We start from the raw sequence: 24,719 nt of genomic DNA on the forward strand, positions 1-24,719 counted from the left end.
AGGGATAATCCACAGGGGAAGCATCATACCTTCTAACTAAGCATCTACTATGTGCTGACCTTACCTAATTACCTTTGGCATCCATACTGGCAGTATGATGTTATTGGTTCCACTTTAAATACTATGAGGTTGAGGCCTGGTGAGGGTAAGTAAGCTGCCCAGCATTGTTGAACATCCAAGCCCAGTCTCTTTCTGACTCCTTGCCAAGCTATGTGATGGCTCTCTGAGGATGTGCTTGGAGAAAGTGTGGAAAAAAGCATGGGAACAGGAGATCGTGGGGGAAGGAAAATGTACCCTGTGCTAGACTGTATTACTGGTATCCGGTCTTCATTCCCTATAGTAGTATGCGTTCACATCCTTGCCATGGCTGATTGCGGGAACAGATTTCTTCCCTAGCCTTTGTCTTCAGGCTTAGCATGTTACTTGCCTTTTGGCCAATGGAATGGTGGCAAACATTATATGAACACAGACTTGAAATGTGCTGGGTGGCTGGGCTTGCTCTCTTGCATTACTGTCTCTTGCCATGAGAAAACCATGCTCAAGGGGTACCTGGGTGGTTCAGTCAATTAAGCATCTGACTTCGGCTCAGGTGATGATCTCACAGTTTGTGGGTGTGAGCCCTGCGTTGGGCTCTGTGCCGACAGCCCAGAGCCTGGAGCCTGCTTTGGATTCTATGTTTCTCTCTCTCTCTCTCTGACCTCCTCTGCTCATGCTCTATTTCTCTGTCTCTCAAAAATAATAAATGTTGAAAAAATTTTTAAAAAAAAGTAAAGCATGCTCTTAGTAGTGGCTGGTGCAAAAAGAATGAGGGGCACGTGGAACAGAGCAGCGACAAAAGTGCAGCTGAGTCCTGACTACATTGGTTCACCCAGATGTGTAACAAAGGGGGAAAATGCTTACAGTTGTTGACAATAAAACACTGTGACTGTTTGTCATGCAGTCTTACTGTAGCAGAAGCAGATGCACCTCCAACCTGCATTCCCCCCTTCTAATGAATAATGGTCCGCTTTCTTCCTAAACCAGAAACCTTAGAAAAATCTCTGACTTGACTCTATTTTTTCACCCTCAATATCCAAATGGCACATGAATCCCAAAGACACAAGCTCTTTAATGTCACTCAGACCCATCCATTCCCAGCTTGCCCACTGTCACTGCCCTGGGGCAGGCTCTGGACATTGCCTGTGTGCACTGTTGATAAAGTCTCATCACTGCTGATAAGCTTTCAGTGTTCCACCATCAGTCTGAGTGATGGCCAGTTATCTTTTCAAAGAGTAGCTACACCCATGGCTCATCCCCCAAATGGTTGGTGGCTTCCAGTAGCTCTCAGGACAGAGTTCACAGACCCCAGTCTAACATCCAAAGCCCTTCATAACTGGCCCCAGCCAACTGTCCCAGCCTTATGAATTACTCTCCCCCCCACCTTTCTTGCCCTCACCTCCTCTTAGGTTTGCTGATGAAAACAGAGCCACCCAAGACCCACCTGCAGACCAGGGTCTGCTTGTTCAGCAGGTCTGCCCTGAACCCACTCCTTGAGAAGAGCAGAGGCTGAGGATTGGAGAGAGACATGTTCAACAGCAGAGATACCAGGGGTTGAGAAGGGAGTAGGGGGTGAAGAGAAAATTAAGTGGTGAAATGATTTAGTAAAGGAATGAGATCATTTGGACAGTTTTGAATGTAAGCAGTGTCATCAGGGAATTTATTTTCCATGCCGACTCCTCTGCAACCTTGAGCAAATCATTCTGCTTTTGTAGACCATAGTCCTCCCATCTATAAAGTGAGTGACTAATATACAGGGATCCCCAAACAGCCTTCCAAACCTTGTTCACATCCCAGTCCTTGATTCTTTTTCTAATACACTCTGGTCTCATCTCTTGAAGTCAGCATTTCCCCAGGGACTCAGGGGCCACACGGCATTGTGGGGAGGGTTGGGAGTGTGGAGAACAGAGGTTTGGGAAGCAGAAAAGTATAGCTGGGGTGAAATAACAAGAGAATAGGATTTGGATCTTTATAAAGTGAGGGAGCCTTCTTTAGACATCTGCTCAGACAACTGTGCTGTGTGGCTTAGGGCAGGTCCCCTTCCTCCCTGGGACTCAGTCTCTCTATTTACGCTGAGAAGGATGGTCCAGATAACATGCAAGCAGAGACACATGGGCATCTCTATTGTTCCACTTTTCCTTACACTATTGGAGTGACATGTTTCAGCCTTGTTCTTCCCCAAGCAGGTGAGACACATTTGGATGCCTGCATTAAACCTGCCAGCCCCTCATTGCCATTCATCATCATGCTTCTGAGGGCAGGAAGAAAAAAAAAAAAAAACAGAGGTCAAGGGGTTGTGGTGGTACAGTCTGGCAACCAGGCCTGATAGAGATCAGAGTCCTTCATCAAGGCTACATGGGGGCTAACTGGCACTGACTCAGCTCACGTGAGCAGCCCGTGCAGAATGACCTGGGCTCTAAAAAGCCGCCAGCCAGGCCACACCAGGGATCCTACCTTGGGGTCTCAGCTGGGTTGAGCCCTCTCTTCCTAGACATGTCCGTCCCTGAGTGAACAACATGCACAATTATCCACAAATTAGTGTCGGGGGGTGGGGAAGCATGTAGATAAGAGACTCTCTTAAAATGATGGCTGACTGAGGATGGAGGCTGACGAAGACCTCTCACCAGCAGTGTGTGGGACACACACAGATGTAGACATACCCAACAACCAGGAAGGATCATGGGATTCCTAACTTGAATGCACAGAACTGGGCCTGCAGGTGAAGGGATGCCCTTGCACCACAGACAGAGGAAACGAGGATCTGAAAGCAGGTTCCTTGCTGACAGCAGAGAGCCTAATGCAGGGCTCAAACCCATGAACCCTGAAGTCATGACCTGAGCTGAAGTTGGATGCTTAACCAACTGAGGCACACAGGTGCCCCAGTTAAACCCAATTTTTAAAAGCATCACAGGGGTGCCTGGGTGGCTCAGTCGTTTAGGCATCTGACTTTGACTCAGGTCATGATCTCGCAGTTGGTGGGTTCGAGCCCCGTGGAGGGCTCTGTACTGACAGCTCAGAGCCTGCAGCCTGCTTTCCATTCTGTGTCTCCCTCTCTCTCTCTGTCCCTCCCCAACCTGCACTCTGTCTCTCTCTGTCTCTCACAAATAAATTAAAAAATGTTTAAGAAAATAGATAAAACTATCACAGGGGCTAGAGATAACATATTGAAGACAATGACCACAGCAGCAGGTGTGCAGGCAGCATTCAGTAAGTGTGAGTTGTTACCATTGTTTGTTGTTGGTATTACGGACAGCATGGCCTCCACGGTGGCCCCCCAGGCCACACCTCCTCTCTGGCTCAGTGCCCTCACCCTTCTCTGCAGCAGCAGCCTTCCTCTCAGGCTTCCCGCTGTGTGGATCCCTCCCCTTCTCCTCCTCACATGGCCCTTGCCTCATCTCTGGTGTAGACCTTACTTCTTCCGACCATTTTTCATTCTTAGTACAATTCCTCTGTGCCTGGTACTGGTGGGATTACAGCACAGAGACAAATCCATCCAATTCTCTTTGTCACACGCAGCTGACACCGGGGTGTCACTGAGAAGAAAATACATCGCTACCACAAAGTGTGATTTGGCCTGGGAAGGAGAGTGCGTGCAAAGGGCTACAGGGTCAAAGGAAAGAGCATCGAACTCTGCTCTGAGGTTGAGGACAAGCCAGCAAAAAGGGAGAGTAATAATAACAAGAGGGGATGCTGAGACGCCTAACTGCCAGGCGGTTTTGGAAGTTCTTTATGCATATTAACTCATGTCCCTCACAACAAACTATGAAGCGACGTGTTTCCACCCCATCTTACAGATGAGAAGACTAAGGCCAGGAGGGGTTACATAACTGGCTGGCCTGATGTCACAAAGTGAGGAGTGCCAAGTCCAAGACTGGAATCCAGCAGACAATGCTGCTCACCCCAGGCTCCACAGCCTCTCTCTCAAGGGGATGGTGAGGGGTGTAGGAGTTTGCTGGACAGAGGAAGGGGTTGGGGCACAGGAAGGTCATAACACAGATGGCCCTTTTGTTCCTTGGATCCGCAGAGGCAGAAGGCTTAGCAGGTACTGAGGACCTGCTTCTCATTCCATTGGTGGGGGGAAACAGCCGCTGGAAAACCCCATTCTCCCGCTACAAAAAGAGTCATTCCCAAATACTGAATCTAAGCACTGTGCATGGAAAGAGGCCATTTAAGGCAGAGAAGACAGGCACGGAAGTCAGGACAGCGTTTAAATTCTGTATTTGTCACCCAGTGGCTCCATGATGGCACATTTTTCCTGTCTCTGGCCAAGACTCCATTTCCTTAGTTCTACAGCGAGTTTGAGTTTGATCAGGCCTGTCCCTCCCACTGCACAATGTCCACAATGCTTTATCTCCAGTATGGGCTCCATAAGTACAGCCTGCTATTGTTATGATTATTACGAGGGAATTGACTGGCTTAATGTTCTTCCCTGCCCGTAGCTCTGATCTTGGACCGCTTGGCTGTCATTTGGGAAAAGGGAAAGGCTGAGAGTTGCTTATGGATCCTGTTAAGCATGATGTATTTGATTTACCCTCTCACCTCCAATCTAACCAGCCACTCTGTGAAAGCAAGGGCTAATGTCCTGATTTTACGGACGAGGAACTGAAGCCCCCAGCAGTTAAATGATTGGCCTCCAGTTTGCAGAGCAAGAAAGTAACAGGATCAGGATTCGAATTCTGTTCTTCTCTACTCTGGGAGTCAGAGCTCCCCCAGCTCTAGTTAGATGGGGGAATTTGGCATGATCCTGAGTGTCACTCAAAATGACCCACCATGGTGGCTCCATCTGGCCATCTACCATACCACTATTGGAGCCTCTAGGATATAGATGAGATGACGTTGTGTGGTTGTCAATACCTCCCCCTTCCCCTACTCACCATGGCTCTGTTTCTCCACCAGCTAATGGGCGGCCCTGTCCAAGATCCTTCATATCTCTGAGCCTCATCCTTCTTACTCAAAAGATGGGGGCCATAAGCCTTGTCCTGCCGCATTCACAAGGATGCAGTAAGGATAAAATATATACTATTCTATTCGGGACACATGATGATTAATAATGCTGTTGTTCCCTGCTTGCACAAAACCTGAACCAGCAAAGTGAAATATACAAAATAGATTAAGCAGAGGGTAATTATTCATTTTGCAAAAGAGTTCTTCAGTCTACAAAAGAGACGTACTGATGGATTTTTTTCCCAAACATCAGCTATCTTTGTGAGTTTAGAACCCAATCTCATTTATAAAATTAAACCAAGAAAGAATAATGATTTCCCAGATGTGCGCTGAGAACAGCAGGCCACACATACACACAGACGCACACATCCTGCCCATGCCATCCACGCCCTAAAGCAAGGTGGGCCAGACACCAGGAAGAGGGAACCTTTGCCGCTGGCTAGTCAGGAACTGGGGGAAAACAAAGAGAACCAGTGGACAGCATGTGACGTCTGCACTCTGTTCAAAGGTGTCCCTTCCGCAGAGCGACCTCAGCCTCAGCTATATACAGGCAGATGGTCAGGGTCACAGTTAGCTTCTCTGGGAAACTAGAGGACTGTCATTCCCAGTACTTCCATCTGGGATATTATACCATTTCACAGTGATGTGTATGTTCAGCTGAACCCAGCTCATTTCCACTTTGCTAACCACATTCCTGAATGTATTCAAACTCATGCTCTTGCTCTCCCTCTCATTCTCGGCTCTTCTCTGATGGTTCTCTCTTCCTCTCTTCTCTGTCTGTCTGTCTCTCTCTCTCTCTCTCTTTCTCAGTGTTTGGCATTTGCTCCTGCCTCAGTTTCCCTCTTTGATCTCTTCTTTTCCACCTTTCTTTCTCTCCATGTGTGCCTCTATATCCCTCACTGTCCTTCTTGTAAGCCTCATTCCTTTGTAGCTCTCTGCAGGGAAAAGAACTTGAGTTTAAGTCAGAGTTTAAGTGCAGGTTAAGACCCACTTTGTCCACAGAGGAGAGACAAAAAAAAAAAAAAAAAAAAAAAAAAAAAAAAAAAACTTTNAAAAAAAAAAAAAAAGACTGTCTGTTTCAAGGGTTAATGTGATGCTCACATAAGATATGGTAAGTAAAGGTGCCTAAGCAAGGACTACGTTCACATCCTATTAATTCCTCTCCTCCACTTTTCTTCCTCTTTTCTTTTTCTTTCTTTGCATTTCCCATCCATTCCTCTCCCTTTGCCCCAGTCTCACACAAGCACAAACACCACAGCCTCTCCACCCCCCTCTGCCTCAGGTCCGACCCCTCCCCAGGCCCTGCCCCTCATCCCCTGCCCCAAGCAGCCCCCACATTCAGGCAACGATTTAGTTGCAGAACAGCACAGGCTCCCATAACTAAAGTGCACATTCCTTCACAAAACATTTTTACGGTACATTTACTGGTATATGACAGAGAATCACCGTGAATCATTAAAATTAAGCAATGTGTGTCCAAGTGGCCTGCACCAGGCTTCACTAGGAAGTCAGGCTTTGCTATTAAGTCCATTTCTGGCCATTTGAAAGCTTGCAGCAGACCTGTCCTACTGTACAGGGCGAGGCCATCTGACCTCGCCTGACTTGTGTAGAGCATCTTGAATTCCTGGATGCCCTATCCTGAGGGACAGTCTTGGTGTGATCAGCATAAAATCCATACACCTCAACCACCCATGTTGTCTGCTAGAAACCCATGTATTGACATTTCAATTAAAATGCCATTTAACAAAAAGTAACCAAAAGGCTGGGACATCCCTCCCCCTCCAACTCCTCATTTTCAGAGACCTTTAATCACCTACACTGAAATGAAAGTGGCCTTCCATCCAAAAGAGAAAGGACAGTGTGGTGTAATGGGTAGCTCCCTTTGATGATACCAAATAACCAGAAAAGGCTAGTGCTATTTCTAAGTGCCATGTTTTAAATGGTTTTGTGAAGGCCCCTTCTTCTCAGAAATCTGTCACTGTGACTTCCATTCCATCATGATTAAGACTTTTATGGGTTACGCACTGTCAACACTAGGGGTTCTTTTCACCCCTGATTCAGTAATTCCCATTTATTGGACACATATAGGTGCCATATTATGTAGCAGGTACTTTGTACTGATTACAATCGTCACAATAACCTAGCAAAGGTGAATACATTTTCCTCTGATGAAAAAGAAAANTATAGATTTTTCTCAATGGTTTGGCCAGAGTGATCCTTCAAAAACGTAAGTTAAATGATACCAGTCTTCCGGTCAGAATGCTCCTGTTGCTTCTCATTGAGTTCAGGTTGAAAGCCAAGGTTCTTAAAATGTCCTGCAAAGTTCTGACCCTCTGATCCTGCTCTGATCCCAGTTCCTAATATTCAGCTAGTGTTCAGTGAAGCCCAGAAATGTTCTCCTACCTGATCTTCATCAAATATGTGAGGCACAATCTGCTCTCAGAGCCTTTGTACCAGCCATTCCCTCCACCTGGCCTGTGCTTCCCCCAGATATCCACAAAAACATGCTTTGCTCCCCCATCTCCCCAGTCATGCCTACTTTGAACATCCTACTTAAATTTGCAATCACCTCTCTCCTCCTCATTCACATCCCACTCTTTCTGCAGCCTCTTTATAAAAAGACTATTGTCTTCTAACAGGATACAATTTGTTATGTTACATATATTCTAATTATCTGTTTGCCCCCTGCCCCACTTGAATGTGAGCTCCATGATAGTAACAATTTTTATCTATTCTGTTCATTCTGTCAGTATCTGACATCCTGCTTGAATTAGATAATTGAGAAATAAATACCAGTTGAATGTTAAATACACAAATACATGAATAAATACCAAAAACAGTTATTTAACTCAGATGTCAAAGTATTAAATCAATCTACTAGACCAGGGGTTGGCAAATCTTTTTTCTGGAAAGGGCCAGCTGGTAAATATTTTAGGTTTTGCAAGCCACAGAATCATGACTTTTCATCTCTACTACTGTAGAAAACAGTCATAGGCAATATGTAAACTAATAAGCATGGCTGTGTTTCAATAAAACTTTATTTTTATAAATAAAGCAGTTGTCCTGTGGGCTGCAGTTTTGCCGACTGCTGCACTAGAGTATCTATCACGTCAGGCACCGGGTCTCGTTTTGTACTCTGTGAGTCACAGTGCATAGCACAGCACCTAGCCCAGCACTGTCACTCAATAAATAATTTGAATTAAATGACACATATATTAAATGTAGTTCCACTCTTCACTCTCTGTCACAGCACTGTCCATGCGAACTTGCTTCATTGTTAATGTTCTAGATCTATGATCTCCAATATGGCAGCCACTAGCCTGTGGCTATTGAGCACCTGAAATGTATGTGGATTAATTTACTTTTTAATTTAAATAGCCACATATGGCTAAGGGGTACCTACCATATTGGATAGTAGAGCTCTATCACAAACATTGCTTTGCTACAGGATCCAGTTCTGGTCCCTCCCCTTCTAGGAAGACTTACCTGACTGCTAAGGCTCATAGCGACTGTCCTTTTTTTTTCTTTTTTAATCCTAAAATTCTCATTTCATTCAATCTATGTTTTGACCACAGCTACAACAATACTTAATGATCACTGAGCTTTGTGTACGAGGCATTGTGCTAAGTGCTTAATATGTTTTATCTAGTGTAATGCTCGGCAGAGCACTGGCTTTCAATGAAGATTTGCAATACACATTCAAACTTGGAGAGGACTCAGAGAAAATCTAATGAATAGCTGATCCTTGAACAACATGAGGGACAAGGGTGCTGGACCCTAGGCACCACTGAAAATCTGTGTATAATTTTTACTCCCCCAAAGCTTAATTACTAACAGCCTACTATTGACTGGAAAGCCTTACTGATAACATAAATGGTAGATTAATATTTACTGTGCATGTTATATGTATCATATACTGTATCCTTATAATAAATTAAACTGGAGAAAACATGTTAAGAAAATCATAAGAAAGAGAAAATACATTTACAGTATCATATTGTGTTTCTTGAAAAAAATCTGCATGTAAGTGGACCTGCACAGTTCAAACCCATTGTTGTTCAAGGAGTCAACTATAATTTCCTTTTATATTATAAATAGAGGAACTAAAACCCAGAGAACAAAGTGACATGTCAAAGGTCCCACCATTAGTCAAAATTGCAAATCATGGAATTGGTCTCCAAACACAATATTTCTTCTTTTAGTTACTCATTCCATCATTCATTATTAAACACTGGCAGCGAACTAGACAATGAGTGGGCTGGGCTTAGAGGTAAGCAGTAAATTCCACAGGTGCAGTCTTTGCCTTTATACAGCATATAGTCTCCTGGATAGGTAGGAACTGAACACAGAACTTCACAATAAACATACAATTAGAAGCTGTGATTCTGTGCTGATAGTGCAGATCAGTGGTTAAGAGGATACAGTCTGAAGCCTGACTTCTAGGATTCCAATCTGTACTCCACTGCTTCTTAGATGCGTGACTTTGGGAAAATCTATTAACTTATATGATTCAGTCTCCTCATCTGTAAGATGATAATAACAGGACATCACACCAGTTCTAAGACACGCAGTTTTCCACATTTTCATATCCTTGAAATGAGAACTTGTGTGTTATTAGTACCCTAATGGTAATTACTGGTAGCCATTTTTTTCTTAGTTGAATGTAAAATACTGGCACTTGTAACTGAATCTTGCTTCAGTTAAAATATGGTTTTGTCTATTTTCTAGGGCTATTATGGGGATTAAATGAAATAATATGTGTGAAGTCCATACAAGAGAGCCTGACACATAGTTTGTACTGTACAATGGGCACTATTATTATTATCATCATCATTATCACCATTATCATTATTTACTATAAAGAAAAATAAAGCATACAGACGTTGAGTAAAACATAAGAATAACTGAGTCTAGAAGGTCAGCAAACACCTCCTTGAGGATGAGACATTTAAGCTGAAACATGAAAGATAAGGAGGAGGGAAGAAAGGGAAGAATAAGTCTCATGCGGAGTGAGGGTGGAGACAGAGCAGACTGTTGCGTGCAGAGGTAACCGCACCTGCAAAGGCCCTATCTTCACTGGAAATGAGTTACCACTAACCAACAAGAACACTTCACAACATGGCTCTGTATCCAAAGAACCCTCCCAACCCCGACCACTAAATTAATCATCATCTTCTTTTCCCACCCTTTTTTGTTTATTGATAGTTCACTGGTCATAAGATACTACAGATATATTTTAAAGTTTCTGAATTTTTTTGAATAGCAAGACAGATACCATTTATAGAGACACCAATATATTTTTGTAATACACTTGCTGAATAAAATTAAATATAGTCTCTAATTTAAGTGCCAGTAAATTATAGTTTTGATGATGAATCTCATCTTAAAGGCTGAGAGTGCCCCTTCTTTTCATCACATTCACCAAAGAGATAAGAATCAGAGATACCTCCATTTATCTTCCTATTAGCAACTTCATCAGAGGACACATCAGATCTCTTACACCCTCTTTATTTCAGGTTCAGAAGCAAAGGCTACCCTGGACCTTCGGGGTGGCTGGCAAGCTCCCAATAAGAAACCATTTTTCAGTCTCTTTTGCAGCCCATTCTAACCTTCTTGTTCTTCCAAATTTTTGAACAGTCAGTCCTGTTGCTTTCTGTTGTGAGCTTTCTGAAATTTTATGACCTCATCTTTAACACAGATTGTCATTCTTCAAAGGACCTCCACCTTCTTCCACAACATAACATTTTACAACACCTCTAGACCAAATATACCAAGATTCCCAAATAAGAGATATAAAATGGTTTCCCTACAACCCATAAATGTTGTCACAGTTCTAATTCTTAGTTCTGCATTTCTCCCTTGTCCCCAATACAACTGGGTCCTTTTATTTTTTTTCAAGTCAACTTTTTCTGCAAATTCTTTGTCCAGAGGATTCATGCCTACCTCTGAGAATTCTCTGCAAATACCTATCAAAAAGGGAATGCCAGAATGCCACTCTCTTCTCAATGCTAAGCAAACTCCTCAAACACTGACTCCTCAAATAGTAGCTTCTTATTCAATCTGGGTACAAATCCCAGCTGTGATACTTAATAAATATATGACCTTGGGAATTTCATTCAACTATTTTAAGACATAGCTTCTTGTATGGAAAATGGAAGCATCAATAAATACACATAAGTGTTGTTATGAAGCCCAAGATAGTACAGTGATAGAAAGCTGCAGTACTTATTCTTGGTACACAATAGGTGCATGATAAATTGCAGATGCCATTACTATTGCCCAGTATTCATGCACTCCTTGATGCTATACCCAAACTCCTCCATATGTCTCTTTACTGCAAGCTAGCTCTGGTCGTTATCTAACACCTCTATTATATATAGAAATGAACCTGCATCAAATGGATCAATTTGATGAAATAAATGAGATTTTATGGTTAGTATTCATTTCATGGTATTTAAACAGGGGGGAAAATACTTGTTGTTGTTTGAGTTGCTTTTGTTGGAAATGTTCTTTGTTTTTTTTTTTTTAAAGTTTGATTTCATTATCTTGCATGTCTTAATAATGAGGCATGGCAGGGGGAGAGAGGGAGAGAGGGAGAGGGGGAGGGAGGGAGGGAGGCAGGGAGAGAGGGAGAGAGGGAGAGAGAGAGCAAGACACAGTGTGAGCAAGACACAGTGAGTGAGGGGAGGGTCAGAGAGAGAGGGAGACACAGAATCTGAAGACAGGCTGACAGCTCCAAGCTGTTAGCACGGAGCCCGAAGAGGGGCTTGAACCCACAAACCACGAGACAGTGACCTGAGCTGAAATCAGACACTCAACTAACTGAGCCACCCAGGCACCCCAGATGAGTTTTGTTTAATACAGGTTTTGGTATAGCTCTGGACCAAGGCATGGTGACATAGAGAGCATTATGAATTCTGAGGATAAGGGCGACTCACTTCAGGGAAGACTGAGTTCCCTAGTTGAGGCCTACAGACTAACAACATAGTTGGACACACTAATCCTAAGTGGATAAAAAATACAGCTTACTTTGAGTTCAAAAAAGACTAATGGTACCCACCTCAAAGGAGAAGGTGATTTTCAGAAGAGAGCTGTGCCAGGTAAAATTCTTCAGCAAAAACAGCCAAAATGTTACTTTCAGCACCCAAAGAGCTATCCATGGTGCTGACACCATAACCATATCCCCAACCCACTGATCAACCCCTGACATTTCACCAAATGAAACTTGCTTCTCATTCATTCATTCATTCATTCATTCAAAAAGATGTATTAATGTGGGAACTGTTTCAGTTAGCTATAGCAATAAGATGAGCATTGGACAAGTTTTAATAAAACTATGTTCTCATAAAACAAATCTTTCCTCTCTGGCCTGCCAGGAAGTTGGCTCTCTATAGATAAATCTCAGCTTACTTAATTGTGCTTCTCACTTGTGCACTAACTCACTTAAATGCTACATATCTGGTACCTAGAAACCCCCATGCTATAATCTCCTTCAAGGGAGAGACATTCTCCATCTCTGTAAATTCTTATGTTTTGTTTATTTTTAAAAATGTTTTATTTATTTCTGAGAGAGAGAGAGAGATAGTGTGAACAGGGGAGAGTCAGAGAGAGAGGGAGACACAGAATATGAAACAGGCTGCAGGGTCTAATCTGGCTTTCATCACAGAGCCCGATGCGGGGCTCGAACCCATGAACCGTGAGATCATGACCTGAGCCGAAGTTGGATCTTTAACCGACTGAGCCAGCCAGGTGCTCCTTTCTCTGTAAATTCTTAAATTAACAACTTCATAAAGTCCTTGTGCCCCATTAAACTTTATCAATACAGGGCTTAATAAATAACAAGATTAACCTATAAACATTAGAAATATTTAATACCATATAAGACAAATACAGAATACTTCTATATTACTACACTCACTGTATTCTCATTTCATATCTTATTGAAAATGAAAAGTGGCTGCTGAAGACATGGAAATAAACTGAATGTGATGGTGAACATGACTGAAGTTCTTATCAATTGGAAAAGAAAATTCAATCTGCTTTAAATGCCACTTACAAATTGTTTCAATCATACTTATGCTCTAAGTTATTAGTGCTCAAAAGGTCATGGAAACATGAATTTTGAGCTGAGAAATATCTTAGGAATTATTCAGGGTTGTGACTCATATCTTACCACTAATTTACTAAGTGACACTGGGCAACTTGCTTAGCCTCAGTAGCCTTCAGTCTCATCATTAGATCAGACTAGATGATCACTAGGGATCTTTCTTGCATTAAAAGTTGTTTCCACATTTTTCCATTGGATACTCTTTCCCATTTTGTCAAAGATTAGTTGGCCATACATTTGTGGGTCCAATTCTGAGTTCTCTATTCTATTCCATTGGTCTATGTGTCTGTTTTTGTGCCAATACCATACTGTCTTGATGATGACAGCTTTGTAGCAGAGGCTAAAGTCTGGGATGGTGATGCCTCCCATTTTGGTTTTCTTCTTGAATATTACTTTGGCTATTCAGGGTCTTTTGTGGCTCCATACAAATTTTAGGATAGTTTATTCCAAATTTGAGAAGAATGCTGGTGCAATTTTGATTGGGATTGCACTGAATGTGTAGATTGCTTTGGATAGTAATGACATTTTAACTATATTTATTTTTCCGACCCATGAGCATGGAATGTTTTCCCATTTCTTTGTGTCTTCTTCAATTTCCTTCATAAGTTTTCTATAGTTTTCATCATACATATCTCCTATATCTTTGGTTAGGTTTATTCCTAGGTATTTTATGTTTTTTTGTGCAATTGTGAAGGAGATCAGTTTCTGGATTTCTCTTTCTGTTGCTTCATTATTGGTGTATAAAAATGCAGCTGATTTCTGTACGTTGACTTTGTATCCTGAAACTTTACTGGGATCTCATCAAGATAAAAATCTTCTTCACAGCAAAGGAAACAATAAATAAAACTAATAGGCAACCGATGGAATGGGAAAAGACAGCTGCAAATGACATATCAGATAGAGGGCTAGAATTCAAAATCTATAAGAACTCACCAAAATCCACACTTGAAAAACAAATAATCTGAAGAAATGGACATAAAACATGAACACACACTTTTCCAAAGAGGACATCCAAATGGCCAACAGACACATGAAATGATGCTCAGCCTCCCTCCTCATCATGAAAATGCAAATCAAAACCACCCTGAGATACCACCTCATGCTGGACAGAGTGACTAAAATGAGCAAATCAGAGGACTCTAGATGCTGGCGAGGATGTGGAGAAATGGGCACCCTCCTACACTGTTGGTGGGAATGTAAACTGGTTCAGCCCCTCTGGAAAACAGTATAGAGGTTCCTCAAAAAATTAACAATAGAACTCCCCTAGGTCCCAGCATTAGCACTGCTAGGAATTTACCTGAGAGATACAGGGGTGCTGAAGCATAGGGGTACATGTACCCCAATGTTCACAGCAACACTCTAAACAATAGCCAAAACATGGAAAGAGCTTAAGTGTCCATCAACTGATGAAAGGATCGAGAAGATGTGGTATATTTATACAATGGAATACTGCATGGCAATGAGAAAGAATGAAATCTGGCCATGTGTAGCAACATGGATGGATCTAGAGGGTGTTATGCTGAGCGAAATAAGTCAGGCAGAGAAGGACAGATACCTTATGTTTGCACATATAGGCGGATTAGGAGGAGGCTAACGGAGGGCCATGAGGGAGAAGAAGGGGAAAAATAGTTGCGGGGAGGGAGGCAAACCATGAGAGATTCTTGAATGCTGAGAACAAACTGAGGGCTGATGGGGGTGGGGGAGAGGGGGAGGGGGTGATGGGCATGAGGGAGGGCACTTGTTGGGATGAGCACTGGGTGTTATATGGAAGCTAACTTGACAATAAACTATTTAAGAAAAAAATATCTGAAAGGTAAAAAAATAAAAATGAATGAAAAAAATAAAAAATCATTGGCAAAACATAAAAAAAAAAATAAAAAGATGTAACTCCGACAATAAAAAGATCAGTAGTTGCAGGGTTAGGGGAAGATGAGAACATAGGCAGTGAAGATACTCTATATGATATTATAATGAAGGATACATGTCTTTAGACATTTGTACAAACCCATAGGATGTATAACACCAAAAGTGAACTCTATTGTGAACTATGGACTATAGACTTTGGGTAACCATGATGTATGAATTGATTGTAACATATATAACATTCTGCTGTGAGATGTTGATGGTGAGGTAGGGGAGAGGCCTATGGGAAATATCTATATTTCCTCTCAATTTTGTTGTGGATTTAAAATGCCCTTCACTTGTTGGGATGAGCACTGGGTGTTCTATGGAAACCAATTTGACAATCAACTATATTTTAAAAAATTAAAATTAAAAAAGTTGTTTCCACTAATTTCTTTGTTGAAGAGAATGAATATGAAGCTCACAAAATATGCCATACTCAAGGTCACATGACAAATTTGTGGCCAAGCTGGCTCTCAGACTGAAAGCCTGTGACTTCACTGCATCAGTTTAAAGGGACTAATGAAAGGCCATCAGATAGGAAAGTCTAGGTTATTGTAAGTGTCTGTTAAGTGGTCACCCCTAGAGGTCAGGGACAGTATTTTATTTTCTTCTCAAATAATTTAACATAGTACACAATGCTGGATTAGAGGTGTCTGATGAAATATTTATTAAATTAATTGGAATATATATTGAATTAATTATATGAAGGCACTAGGGACTGAATAACTGATTATAAAATTAACAAAAGACACTATGTTTTGAGCGCCCACCTTACATTAGGTACCAGGGAGGGTATTGTGGAAATGTGATTTTCATTTCATTCTCATAGCGCTCTGACAAATAGGTCTTACTCTCATTTTTACATATTTAAAAAATAAGGCTTGGATATATTAAATGGCTTTCCCAAAGCCCAGTAAGCACAGAAGCAAAGATGTGAACCTGGTCAGACTCGAAAGGATATTCCAATTCTACTCTGGTTAACTAAATGTCTGAATGAATAAATAAAGAGGTGAATGAATTAGTGACTAAAGGCATTAGTGTTCTGCTGTTACTTGCTTCATGTGGTTTGAAGCCACACTTTCAAAGATTTTATATGGAATTTAGCATGATACCACACATGTGCAGAACTTTAATAACACTGTTTCACAATAGAATTTAATACTAATGATATTCTGAAAAGTCAAAGCCTGATCATTTAAACTGTCTGGTGCTACACTGTATGGGACTATAGCAAGTAGTTCTTGAATGATCATTTCTGCCTTCTGAAAGATGAGGTGTAATGGTAGCCTATTCTGTAAAGGAGCATAACATCACCTCTGGCAACATTTTCAGGCCTTCTCTAAATCTTCACTGAAGCCTTTCTTTGCCTTGGTCCTGTACTGGTTTGTTCTCATCCTCGTCACCGTTAGAAGGTACATGTTTAATGATTGGCTTTCCAAAGAGAATAAGCCATGACTTGTGATATTAATCAATTTTGTGGATATAAATACCTTCATCATAGCCAATTTTCAAGCTATCTACATGACACAACTGAACAAAGAGTTGGGAAGAGATAACAATCAAGTCTCATGAATCTCATGAGCTGTTACACAAGCCAGCACCAGCACACCATGTATCCAATCCCATAATCAGCCCTGTGGGTGGTACTAATTGTTGAAACCCCTAGAAGAACACACTTGAGCTGGGCTATGCCACACAGCCAGGAAAACTTGGTCAGGTTCATTCACACATCATGGCAATTATATATCCATAACCATATACATATATATGTATATATATACACACATACATACACACACATATATATGCATACATACATACATATATACACATATACATTTATATACATGTATACATATTTTTTTTCAGAAGCACTATGTCCCCAGTTTTCTCCTTCTTGTGGTCAGTTTGGAAGAATGATCCTTCTTATTGACACCTCTACTACAGCTTTAAGGTATGATGAGCAATAATTGGACTCTATGACTTTGTTCAGCCCTACTCTGGAAGAAGGGTCTTACTCAAGGGAAGCAAAGCCACTTTTGACAGATTTAAGGACTGAATATGTACAGGGCTTGGGGGGTTAGTTTTTCCATGACTTTCCCCATAGTCTAATTCCTGATAGAAGGCAAAGGAGGGGAGGTCCAGCTATTCCATGAACAATTAGATGTTCCTCAAAACAATTGGGCAGATGTGGAAGGTAGTTTCCCCTTTTCAAATAAAGTCTTAATAATTCCCTTAGTGGTTCTCAGAATATTCAGGTCCTTATCTTTCTAGGAGTTATCTTCATCTTACCTTTCCAACTTCTTTACCTGCCTCTCCCCTAGCTCTCCTCCTCCACTTCACATGCAGCATATTCTCCAGATGCCAGCTCAGCTATACTGCTTTCTGGTTCCCGGAATAATTCTAAACTTTCTTCCTCTTGATTTCAATCATTAAAATCCCTCTGTTAAAGGACCCTTCCTACTCATACTCCCTACTGATTCTACAAGGTTCAGATAAAAGGTCACCCACTCCATGATATATCTCCTGAAATTCCCATCAAGAATATATTTCTCCCTTTTCTCCAGGCATGAGCTACTTTGTAATGCCTGTTCTTGATTTACCTCACATTGTTTCTTTTATAATAGCTATATATGGGCATATTATTTTTATCCCTGTGAAAATGTGATATCCATGAAGGCAGGAACATTGTCCAATTTGTCTGTGATTTCCCATTGCACTTAACACACAAGACTTATGAGTTGTGGAATTAAGAAAATCTTGGTTGAATTGAATCTAACAAATTGAAATAAATTTTTTGAAATGGGTGTGAGTCAAGCTCCATGAAAATATATTCAGGGATCTTATGGTCCCATTTCCACTCCTTACCTGTATATAGTCTTATCCACTTAGGCCTTGAGTGACTTCTAAGAGTAAGGTTCTTTGCTGGACATTGGGGTGAGACTGATACAGGAGTAAATGAGATACAGTCCCTGGCTTTAAGGAGCTTACATTTTAGCAGGGAAGGCAAGTTTCCAAATAACTCAAGTTTTAATCAGATTTTTAGTCAACAGAGAACTCTGATGATAATGTAAAAGAAGTCATCCATTCTACCAAGAGGAAAGGAGAGGTAATCAGTGAATAGAATTTTACAAGGTCAATGATTAAAGAATGGAAGGCACTCCAGGAAGAAGGAGGAATCTGAACTCTAGTCAGAAGGTAAAACTCGGCATGGGGTATTTGGCAGAACTATAGAGATGATGGACAGGGTGAAGACTGCAAGGAGAGTGTTCTTGGGGTTGTGGCTAAATGGGAGGATAAGGCCAGAGCCTTCTAGCTTGTCTGGCTATGAGATGGTTCCCAGTGACCCAATTTCTCTAGAGCTAGAAGATAGTTAGTCTGAGTTCATAGGTAAGTGGATATGGAGGAAGAAACTAAAAATTCGTGTATAAAATTGTTTTGCAGATCATATACATGTCCTTCATTCCTTCATCCTGATTTTGTGTGTGCCAATTATATGCCAACATTAGGCTAGGCTTGAAAGATACAGAGATAAACCTTCCTTCCACAGCCTTAACAAAGCTTATAGTCTGGCGATAGACCCAGACAAGGAAAGAACAATGGCTGTGCACAGGGATGAGAACTATGACACAGGGAAGTTCAGAGGCTATGAGGGCATAAAGGAGGGTTCCTTAATCTGGTCAGGGGTTTGGGCTGAATGGAATGGAAATGATAAAACAGGAACCCCTGTTATTCCAGTAAAAGAAGGAAAAAGGTATTTCGAGAGGGAGGGAACAGCCAATGAAAGGGACGTAGGCACAAGATGGTATGGTGCCTTCAGGGAATTGCAGGTATCAGTGTACCTAGAGTCCAGGGTATGTGGCAAACAGAGGGAGAAAATAAAGTGCCAGATGTGAGCATGGCTTTGTCAGATAAGTAAATTAATAAATATAGCAACTTGGACTTATACTGTTTTTGTAGAATATGAGAGGACTATTTGGGAGGGAGAATGTTTAGAGCCTTGGTGCACCAAGGGGAATCCTTGGCTAGAAGCATCAGCAGTAGCTGGTAGCTTTCTAGAAATGTGGGATCTTAAAATCACACAAGACCTACAGAGGCTCAAGAAGCATTGGTTAAGAGCTCAGTCTCCAGGTTTGAATCCTGGCTCTCTATCTGCTGGCTGTGCAACTTCAATCCTCTTACCTTTCTTCTCTGGCATCAATATTGTCAGTGATAAAGTTGAGAAGGTCGATGCACTGGATTCTTGTAGAATTTTCAGCTCTACAGTATATGTGGGTGTATGTGTGTGTTCAACTCCAGGCAATACTGGTGGGAGAGCTCATCATTTCCAAAATCACCTAACACATGCCTACTCCCTGGATGACCCACTGTTTGGAATTATGCCCTCAAGCTTACAGCTAACAGAAAAGATCATCAGAAACCATGACCTTGAACTTGAAGGCAGTTCTGCTGGGAAACCAAAAGGTCAGACTCTCAAGTACTCTGCTAGCTGGGGCTTCATAGAGGGAGGCAATGGAGGGGATACCTTCTGTTCTCTTCTACCAATAATCTTGCCTGCTTTTTAAGGAAAGAAAAAGGAAAAAAAGAGTGCACAGGACCAGATACAGAGGCACATTATTCCATAAGGGCTTTCCTGGATGTTGGATGAGGATAATCATGGGGTGTGTGTGTGTGTGTGTGTGTGTGTGTGTGTGTGTTGGAAGTAAAGAGGTACTACTGCTTAGGGTGACAGTGCCTTAAAGCCCAAATGTTTTAATTAAGAGAAAGAAGATTCAGCTGTCTGGTCCAATGGTACACTAGAGCTGCATTGCATTTTCCAAATAGCTTACCCAATAGGCCTATGTAAAAGCTGCAAAAATGTGTCTAAACAGACTCCCAACTAAAGGATAAGAGGGGATGGTGGTTAGAAAGCCAAGTCCTTGCCCAGCCCTGTAAAGACTCAAGGGTTAGCCTGGAGAAGCCCTCTCTTCACTCCTGAATGTTGAACAATGGAACAGTGGGGGAGAACTGGGATAGAGCACACCTTTGACCTGGCCACTGAGAGCCCTCAGCTCTGCACAGAGGCTGCCCCATGGGTATTGTGCCATGGACCTTCCAGGCAAGATGGCCAAGCTCTTGTTAATGAAGAAAGAAATGAAGTTCCAGAGAGATTACATCAATAAAAGTCATTGGGAAGAGCATAGGACTGGAAGCAAGAAGGCTTCATGTGTAATGTGCTTTGGGACCTTGCCAACTCTCTTCTCTCTAACTTCGATTTCCCTATTTGTGGACATTAATAACCACCACTTATTGAACAATAACTATGAGTAAGATATTATCTATGTACTAATTATTTACTATAAATAAGACACTGTCTCCTAGGTTTAAGTATCATGTGTATGCTATTGACTCATACTTTTTTATCTCCAGCTAAAATTTCTTTAAATTTGACTTTTGGACATCAATGCCTGTTTTCTATCTTTACTTGATGCTTGAACTTACATCCAAAACAGTACCCTTCATCCTCTTCACCTCAATCTTGACCCTCATACAGCATCCTCTGACTCAGTGAAAGAGAAGGCCATTCATCCTTGTTCAGACTGAACCACATGGAATCATCTTTGACCCCTCTCTGCTTCTCACCTTTCATAACTAATACAAGTACTGTCAGATCTACCCTCTAAATATGTCCAGAATTTGACCATCTTTTCCTCTCACCACTAAGGGGCAAGCCACTGCCAACTCTCACCTACATTAGAATAATAGTGCCCTTAAATGCCAAGTCAGTTTGCCATGAACCAGCCAGAATATTTCTGTTAAAATGCAGGCCACATCACGCCGCTCCTTTGGCTCAGAATCCTCCAGTGACATCTCCCCTCACTCAGAGTGAAATCCAAAGTCCTTGTCATCCTATGTAAGTCCCTGCAACCGCCCCTACTCAATCTTCTGCTTTTCAAATTTGCCTCCTACTCCTCTCCTCTCTCACTTTCATCCAACCACACCATTCTTCCTACTGAACCAATGGCAACATTCCTGAACTCCTGCTGCAGTGTGCTGGCCCTTGTCATTGCTTCTGCCTAGAATGCGGCACCCCTTCCCCCCCGCCCAGAGTCACATGACTTCCACCATCTTAGCCTCAAGGTGCCCACTCAAATGTCCTCTTCTCAGAGAAGCCTTCCCTGAGCACTGCATACACTAACAGCTCCACCCCCACTCCCAGCTTAGCATCCCATAGGCTGTGTGCTCTCCCCCAGCATGCGTCATCATCTGACAGGGCACATGTGATTTCCTTTGTCTGTTGTAACACTGTCCAACACGACTTTCTGCAGGGGTGGTAATGCTCTACATCTGAGTTATCCAAGAGTTAGCCAGTAGTCACATGTAGCTTGAAATATGGCTGATGTGACTGGGAAAGTGAAGGCTTACTTTATTTAATCCTTCTTAATTTAAATTTAAATAGCCATGTGTGGCTAGTGGCTACCTTGTTAGACAGTGCAGATTTAATGTATCCTTAGAATATAAACTTAATTAGGGCAGAGATTATGCCTATTTTGTTCACTGCTATATCCTCAATGCCTAGGAAAGTGTCTGCCCCATGGAATGAATGAGTAAATGAATTTATAAGGGGCTTACCATGTATTATCTCATTTAATCCTAACAACAGTCTTGTGGGTTAGATGCGGTTTTCATTCTCTGGTACTCAGAGGGAGTGTCTTTCTAAAGAACACCCAGCTAGTTTGTACCCTATGACCAATATCTCCCCACTTAAGAACCTGGAGATCTATCTGATACGCAACATGGTGAACAGTGAAAGTGCTGTTTTACATACTTGGAAGTTGCTAAGACGGTAGATCTTAAATGTTATCACCACAAAAACAATGGTATGTGAAGTGTCGGGGGTGTTAGTGAGTCTGAATGTGGTAATCATTTCACAGTATATATGCCCATTAAATCAATGCATTGTTCGCCTTAAACTTATACAATATTATGTGTCAATTATATTTCAGGAAAACTGGAAAAAATGACACAGAACATCCAGCTCATAAGAGGTAGATAGGATGTGAGCTCAGGGATACTGGATGATGTTCAGACACCTTGCTTTGAAAGTGGACCAGATGCTCTCTGTGGTACTTTCTCCTTCTGGGATTTCTATGGTTTGAGAGAACTTTCTCCTTTGCCAGGTGATGGCAGCATATAGTTTAATGGCCAATGGAATTGATGGGGCTTCATGCAAAATCCCTTGTCAATGGCTCAAGAGCCATGATTCTTCAAGTAGAAGGGGTATAGACCATCTTTCGGCCCATGTCCTCCCTCCCTCTAACCCCAGCTTAACCCATGGCTCACCAGTGTCTGGGTCGCAGAGCTGCTCACAGGCATCTGTCGTCCTCTGTCCGCAGAGATCTCTCACCCATGGAGATGTAGCGTTGATCTGGTAATATAGGGACAGCTTGGCCGGGTTTAACCAGTCTGAGACATCCAGGTAGCTCCCTTCACTCACCACAAAGCTGCTCCCTGTGGGTGAACAGAGAGAAAGAGAAAGCTACTTTCTCCCCGCTTTTAGGATATAGATGGAGATGTATCTTGTTGCTGATGCTGCAGGCCAGAAACACAGGAAGGTGCATACAAGCCATCTCCCCACCCCAGGACCCTGTTCTTACTTGACTACCTGCATTTACAACATGCTTGTCACAGTATCAGCAGCCAGTAGAGACAGACAAATCAGACACAGAGACAGTTCAGCCTAGTGGTTAGGAGCTGGGCTCTTAGAACTCATAGAGACTTGGGTTCATATCAAGAATCCACCCTTACCTGCCATTGACTTTGAGAAAGGCACTCAATACCTCTGGGCCTTGGTTACATCATCTGTAAATAGGATTATTAATGGAACCTACCTCGTTGTTAGAAAAATGGAATAAATTAATGTAGACAAAACACTATACTTAGTCAGGGTCTGAGTTGTCCTAGCAAAGAATCCTTAAACATTAAAATTTAAAAGCAAAAAGAAAAAAAGTGCTAATGTCCCTGTCACCCAGGTACCTCTCTCCACTGAAAAGGGGTCATTAATGCCCACAGGGGCCAGGTGTGTGATATTAATGGAAGAGACTCGCTGAGTAGCTTCTTGGCCTCCTGGCCTAGATTCTGTTTTTGATTCTATTAGAGAGAGACAGGGAATAGAGAGAGTATAGAATAGAAAACCCAGATATAAACCCACAATTAGAGAGGGAGGTGGAGGGAGAAAGAGAAATTCAAAGTCGGTAGCGCCTCTAAGAGAAAAAGCCACACTTGTGCAATGGAAAATGCCTGAATATTGGGGAACTATGAAGTTTGGGGTAAACTGGCAGTTTGGGTTCTATCAGAATGGAGGAGCAGGCCCGCTCCTGCCAACTCTTACCAAAATAAGTCTAAAAGCCAGTTGTCCAAGAATGTCAGGTTTTCTTCAGGAGAGGCCAAAACTTCAGATTTTAATTATAATCAAGCAACTTGGCAACAATGACTTAAATTCTTTTCTTAAAAAACTTGTGTAGATCAGACAAAAGACCCTAGCTATGCAATCTATGCTCTAAAATACTCCTTTTAACATATATATGCACATAAATATATTTACCTCTACATACACATACAAACATACACGAATGCAGAAATACACATATGCATATATACATACATACATAAACACACGCCCACACATATTCTTTGGGAGCAGGGGACAGAAATCTGTTCAGAGTGTCTGCATATTGGGTATATGTGGTGAGCGTATACTTCTAGTAATACAGCAAAGGTATTCCACATCAATCAGACAATATAAAAGAATAAAAGGCATTCAAATTGGTATGGGAGAAGTAAGAGGTTTAATATTTATAGATGACCTGATACTATATATAGAAAATCCTAAAGATTCCACCAAAAAACTATTAGAACTCATAAATGAATTCAGTAAAGTCACAGGATACAAAATCAATATACAGAAATCTGTTCCATTCCTATACACTGATAATGAAGCAGCAGAAAGTGAAATTAAGAAAGCAATCGCATTTATAATTGCACCAAAACCAACAAAATATCTGCAAGTAAACTTAACCAAAGAGATAAAAGACCTGTATGCTGAAAACTATAAAACATTAATGAAAAAAATTCAAGATGATGCAAAGAAAAGAAAGTCCATGCTAATGTGTTGGAAGAACAAATATTGTTAAAATGTCTGTTATACTACCCAAAGCAATACAGATTTAATGTAATCCCTATCAAAATACCAACAGCATCTTTCAGAGAACTAGAAGAATCAACCCTCAAATTTGTAAGGAATCCCAAAAGACCCATGCCAAAGCAATCTTGAAAAAGAAAACCAAAACTAGAGTCATCACAATTCCAGACTTCAACTTATATTACAGAGCTTTACTAATCAAAACCACGTGGTAATGGCTTAGAAACAGACACATGGATCAACAGCACAGAACAGAAAACCCAGATATAAACCCACAATTATATGGTCAATTAATCTTTGACAAAGAAGGAAAGAATATACAATGGGAAAAGACGCTTCTTCAACAAATAATATTGGAAAAACTGAAGAGCTACATGCAGAAGCATGAAAGTGGCTCACTTTCTTACACCATACACAAAAATAAACTAAAAATGGAGTGAAGACCTCAATATAAGACCTGAAGCCATAAAAATCTTAGAAGAGAGCACAGATAGAAATTTCTCTGGAAAAGCAATGCTTTTCTAGGTATGTCTCCCGAGAGAAGGG

At 41.6% G+C, this 24,719-nt stretch overlaps 1 protein-coding gene across 3 annotated transcripts in view; it reads right to left on the minus strand.

Annotated features, from left to right (window-relative positions):
* The window catches only part of ASTN2 (astrotactin 2), an 881,037-nt gene that overhangs the window by 467,259 nt on the left and 389,059 nt on the right, over positions 1-24,719 (minus strand). For all 3 annotated transcript variants that reach the window (XM_077769932.1, XM_077769931.1, XM_077769933.1), the window contains one exon: positions 22,316-22,483. In XM_077769932.1, coding sequence (XP_077626058.1) covers positions 22,316-22,483 — 168 coding nt within the window. The remainder of the gene's footprint in view (positions 1-22,315; positions 22,484-24,719) is intronic.

Source organism: Crocuta crocuta, unplaced genomic scaffold (assembly GCF_008692635.1).
Source record: "Crocuta crocuta isolate KB4526 unplaced genomic scaffold, BGI_CrCroc_1.0 scaffold95, whole genome shotgun sequence".
In the NCBI taxonomy this organism is placed as follows: Eukaryota; Metazoa; Chordata; class Mammalia; order Carnivora; family Hyaenidae; genus Crocuta; species Crocuta crocuta.